Consider the following 5,768-nt stretch of genomic DNA (forward strand, 5'->3'; position numbering starts at 1 on the left):
GAAACGGAGATCAGGGCCGGGAAACAGGCGGGGGCTACAGCCGAGGGACAGGAAGTAGCCCCGCCCAGGACAGATTTATACAGTCCCACCAGTGTGCTAATTGTCAGAGGATTGCAGCAGGATCCCAACAAAGTTTCAAACAATGTTTAGGTTATTGTGGTCGAAGTTGTCAGAAACGTCACTGGGACAGTCACAAGGGTCTCTGCCAAGCGATCCAGCAACTGGAAGCTAGGAACAGTTAGCCAGTACTTCGGGGGGATGGTTATGTACTTGCTAGTCATTTGACACCCAGGCAGCGTGTGGTACTTGCTAGGTTGGTTGGCAAGAAGTGTAAGGTGTCATGTGTTCTCAACGGAGTCCCAGTCGAAGCCCTTTGCGATACGGGTGCACAGGTGTCTATCGTGTACAAGAGCTGGCTTAAGGAATATTTGCCTTCCTCAAAGTTAAGGAACATTGAAGAGTTGCTTGGCGAGGATGTAGGACTGAACTTAAGAACAGCAAATGGTGGAACCATACCATTTCAAGGGTGGGTGAAAGTACAGTTTCAGCTCTCGTCGGACACAGAGTCATCAAGTTCTCTATCTGTACCATTCCTCATTGCAAGAGATGAGTTGGAAACTCCAATCAATGGGTACAATGTAACAGAAGAAGTACTGAGGGATAGGGAAACCGAAGGAAGCAGCTCCATTGTTGACATCATGAATACGGCTTTAAAGGAAGTAGCACTGGAGAATGGAGGACATGGGTGTGTTGAAAAATGGTAAGCGCAATCTGACGGTACCACGAGGGCAGGCAGTGACAGTACCGTGTAGAATTAACTGGGGTTCTCCTGAGGAGAGGACACCAGTGTTATTTGAACCAGACCCAGGTATGCCTTGGCCAGCGGACTTGGAAGTTGTAGAGCAGCTCCTCACCCTACCGCGAGGGTCGCCTCACAGGGTGAACATTAAAGTCCGTAACCCCTCAAAGCATGATGTAGTCCTTGGCCGGCGAACGCTACTGAGACACTTGCAGCTAGTGCAATCGGTTACCCCTTTGGAAGTAGTAAAAAAGGACCTCCCTCATTCGGAAGCTGGGGATCCAAAGGGAACAGGTGGTACCTCACTCCAGGATGGAAACCCATCAGTACCACAACATCAAGTAAACAGGGAAGTTGCTAATGAAAGAAAGTCCTTTAAGACACCAGCCGTGGTGTTAGGTTACCTGACAGAAAGTCAACGCCAGTTGGCCATGATCATGCTAGAGGAGGAGGCTGCGTCATTCTCCCAAGATGATGATGATATGGGACGGATAGAGAGACTTCAATTAAATTTGGAGTTGTCAGACACCACTCCAGCCCAGAAGAGCTATTCCTCAATTCCCCGTCCCCTGTATGCTGAAGTTAAACACTACATTGAAGATCTGCTCAACCGGGGATGGATAACTAAGTCTCAGTCAAATCATTCATCTCCCGTGGTGTGTGTAAGGAAGAAAGATGGAGGGTTACGCCTGTGCGTGGATTACAGGGAGCTGAACCGTAAGACAGTACCCTTGGCACCCAATACCAAGAATCCAAGAGACACTGGATAATCTTGGAGGGAACTCCTGGTTTTCAGTGTTAGACAAGGGAAAACGTATCATCAGGGTTTTGTTGGGGAAAAGAGCAGACACCTGACTGCCTTCGTCACACCTTGGGGTCTGTATGAATGGACTCGGATCCCATTTGGGCTGAGTAATGCACCAGCAAGCTTTCAGCGGTTCATGGAAGATTGTTTGGAAGGTATCCACGACGAGATTTGCATTCCTTACTTGGACGATGTCATAGTTTGTAGTGGAACGTTTGAAGAAAATGTTGAAGATTTGCGAATAGTGTTGAGACGCCTGCGCAAACATGGAGTGAAATTGAAGCCAAGCAAGCGTAGTCTGTTCCAGAGAGAGGTCCGCTATCTAGGCCGAATTGTAAACCAGTTTGGACACAGTATTGATCCCGAGACTACTAAAGCGGTCACGAGTCTTAGAGAATCTATGCCAGAGACTGAGGGTGAAGTCCGTAAACTAACAGGACTATTAAGCTATTACAGGAGGTACATTAGTGATTTCGCCAAGATTGCAAAGCCCCTTTACGATCTTCTTAAAGAACCTGAAAAGAGAGGACAGTCGCTGCGGCGAACTCAGAGGAGAAATACAAGACCAGTCAGAAATAAGGGACAAGTATCATCCCGGAAGCCAGTCAACTGGACCAGTGAACACCAAGCCCGCAATCGATATGATTATCAGTGCTATTGGTAACCCACCTGTGATGGCTTACCCTCAATACACCCAGCCATTTATTCTTCACACGGATGCGTCAGAACAGGGCCTTGGGGCAGCACTTTACCAGAAGCAGGCCAGTCAACTAAGGGTAATTGCCTACGGATCTCGTGCGCTAACTGCAGCGGAACGGAACTATCATCTTCACTCCAGTAAGCTGGAATTTCTGGCACTTAAGTGGGCCATAACTGAACAGTTTCGGGACGACCTGTATTATGCCCCGCACCTCACGGTCTACACAGATAACAACCCGTTGACCTATGTCTTAACTACGGCGAGACTAAATGCAACTGGGCACCGTTGGGTAGCAGAGCTGGCTGACTTCCACTTCACGATAAAGTACCAACCACGGACGGCCAACCGGGATGCTGATGCTCTCTCTAGGATGCATATGGAACAGTTCATAGACATGTGTACTGAAGAAGTAGACCCGCATTGGATTAAAGCCACAGCGGAAGCACTGAATGCCCAGCAAAATGGAGATCCAGTTTGGTTCCTATCGCTATTCTGTCAGCCAAGTGAGATGGGACACATTATGAATGTGGATTATGAACCGAGGGTGCGACCTCTCACACCTAAGGAACTGTACGAGGCTCAGAGGAAAGACAAGGTGATGAGTGTAGTGATTCGGTATAAGGAAACCGGCAAACCACTCGCAGCACAAGACAGGCGCCAGGCGGCACCTGCAGTACAGGCCCTTCTACGTGAATGGAGTAAACTCGCAGTTGGAGAAGATGGAATCCTCCGGCGCAGAAGTGGCCCTAATCTTCAGATTATCCTTCCGCAGAAGTTTCATCGAATGGTATACAAATTGCTACATGAAGAAATGGGACACTTAGGGACAGAAAGGGTCCTTCACCTTGCCAGGGAACGGTTTTATTGGCCCCGGATGAAAAGAGACATTGTACATTACGTGACGCATGTTTGTAGTTGCATCAAACAAAAGAGACCAAACATCTTGCCAAAAGCACCAATGGAGACCATACAGAGTAGCAAACCCTTCGAGCTGGTGTCATTGGACTTTGTACACCTTGAAAAAAGCAAAGGGGGATACGAGTATATCCTGGTTATAGTTGATCATTTTACAAGATTTGCCCAAGCGTTTGCGACCACCAACAAGTCTGCACGAACAGCAGCGGACAAATTGTATAATGACTTTATATTACGTTTTGGGTTTCCGGCAAGAATCTTGCATGATCAAGGTGGTGAATTTGAAAATCAGTTGTTCCATCGGCTGGAGGAATGCTGTGGTATGGTCCGATCTCGAACAACGCCTTATCATCCCCAAGGAAATGGAATAACAGAACGCCTGAACCAAACACTGCTATCCATGCTTAAAATTTTGCCTGAGCACCAGAAGTCCAAGTGGAAGGACAGCCTCCAAAAGGTGGTTCATGCTAACAATTGCACTCGCCATGAGGCGACAGGATATTCGCCGTTTTTCCTATTGTTTGGCCGATCCCCAAGACTTCCAATTGATGTCATATTTGGTACCAAACCCCCTGCCTACTCAAGTTAGGGAAGAGGCAATGAAAGAAGCATACGGAATAGCTACTAAGAAATCTCGGCTATCTGGACTCAGAGGCAAGAAACAGTATGACCGGAGAGTTCACAGTCCAGTACTCCAGCCAGGCGACCGAGTCCTTGTACGAAACTTAAGTGAGAGAGGCGGCCCTGGGAAGCTGAGGTCCTACTGGGAAGACACCATCCACCAGGTAGTGAAACGGAAAGGTGAAGAGAGTCCAGTTTATGAAATTATGCCTGAATCTGGTGGAGGGCGACACCCCGTGATTCACCGTAACCTTCTACTTCCATGCAATGATCTTCCTTTTGAAGCAAGGCCCAGTGACACCCCCGGAAAAGACCAATGTCGGAGACAGTTCTGAAGGAGAATCCGCAGGGATGTTAACCTTCACTCCTGTAGAGCCAGAAAGCGCGTACCTGTTCAGCCAAGGAGCCTTCAGCCAACCAGGCATGCACTATTGAGGAGGCGGCCTCCAGTATCTACCAACCTGACCTGCAGATACAAGTACCGACAGATCCAGTCCTTGAACCATCTGTAGTAGAGCAGTCAGAAGTCAGACCAGGAGAAGGGACACCGATAAGGGAGCGCACACCACCTACCCTACTAACTTTTGACAGCTTTGGAACTCCGACCTATTACCAACCAGCGGGACTGTGTTTAATTAGCCACAATGCGGGAGCGGCACCAGTACCTGTACCCCTGGCACCTGTCCCCCCGGCACCAGGACCCCTTGGAGGAATTCCTAATGCGTGCATGAACTCTGTTTGGCCAGTTACACCATACGGATACGTCGGCTTGTATCCTTTCTAAAGTGATCAGAAAAATCCTAACACGAACTTTGTGATTTTTTTTTTCTCTGTGATTAAGTGGACTTTTAAAAAAAAGGACAGAACACAAGTTGCACTTGTTACTTTACAACATCAAACTTAGTAGTTTGCCAGTGGAAGTCGTTGAACTTTAACAGTACTCCAAACTGTATGTGTATACAAGTCTTAAGTGGTTGTACTCGTGGCTTTGTGGTTAGGGCCGGATCACCCCTTTCCACTTGACCTCAGGAATGAAAAGAGGAGACTTGTGTATTGATAACTGCAGACGCCAGTCTTAGATAACCGTCTAATGTCGAGGACGACCTTTTTTTTTCATAAGGGGGAGTGTGTAGGGCCTGTACAGTTAGGTTAAGGAATACGGTGTTAACCCCCCTCCCCTTAGCAACAAAACTGTAGCAAGGAATCATTGGAAGAATAAAGACACGAGGTTGTTGTTATCCGCCATTTTAGAATGTGTGTGTGTTTTTAGTACGAGTCCGCATCCGTGCTTCTGTCCGCTCAGTGTGCAACACTAGACACTTGTACCATCCCTCCATACTCTTTGCCGTCCTTGGTAAATTAAGAAGTGACTGGTTTGAAGTCTTTTTAATGACAGACTCCGTAGGAAGCTCGCCATTTGCAAACTTCCACGATATGTTTGGATGTGGTACACCACTCGCCTTGCAGCTAATTAATGTTGGTTGGATTTCCTTCAACAGCAGTCTGTTTTTTTGGGAACACGGACACTACAGGAGCGACTGATTAAAATGAGAATGTATGGGAAATTACTTTACAAGAGCAGAATGTATACAATGGATTTTATTTAATATTATATTGACTATTGCAAAATGTAACATATTCCAAGCACTACTAAACAACTATTAACGTTCCCAAACCATGACAACAAGTGTAACAGACAACAGTTTGTGACGTAATGGGGTAGGTGATGAAGCACAGCACTCCGTTCGCAGGTCATGACAGGGCAGGCTAACTAAGTTGCCAGAAAACGAGAGGTGGTAATCCTCTCCACGGGGTTACAATCCCCAAGGCCACAATCCTCTCAACAGGGTTACAATCCCTCATGTGCGAGGTCCTTACCTACATAGGGTTGCGCCCCCTGGTTTCTACGGTAACCGTGCGCGATCAGA

At 47.4% G+C, this 5,768-nt stretch overlaps 2 protein-coding genes across 2 annotated transcripts in view; both read left to right on the plus strand.

The window, feature by feature from the left end:
* The first annotated feature begins 870 nt into the window (after positions 1–870).
* On the plus strand, positions 871–1,569 carry LOC137988865 (uncharacterized). The gene has a single exon (XM_068834820.1). The coding sequence runs from the start codon at positions 871–873 to the stop codon at positions 1,567–1,569; it is 699 nt and encodes a 232-aa protein (XP_068690921.1).
* Positions 1,570–3,818: 2,249 nt separating this feature from the next.
* LOC137988867 (uncharacterized) overlaps positions 3,819–5,768 on the plus strand; it is a 4,275-nt gene continuing 2,325 nt past the window's right edge. Inside the window, exon 1 of the mRNA XM_068834821.1 lies at positions 3,819–4,004. Within this exon, the coding sequence (XP_068690922.1) occupies positions 3,819–4,004 (186 nt within the window). The remainder of the gene's footprint in view (positions 4,005–5,768) is intronic.

This window comes from Montipora foliosa, unplaced genomic scaffold, assembly GCF_036669935.1.
Source record: "Montipora foliosa isolate CH-2021 unplaced genomic scaffold, ASM3666993v2 scaffold_432, whole genome shotgun sequence".
Classification (NCBI taxonomy): Eukaryota; Metazoa; Cnidaria; class Anthozoa; order Scleractinia; family Acroporidae; genus Montipora; species Montipora foliosa.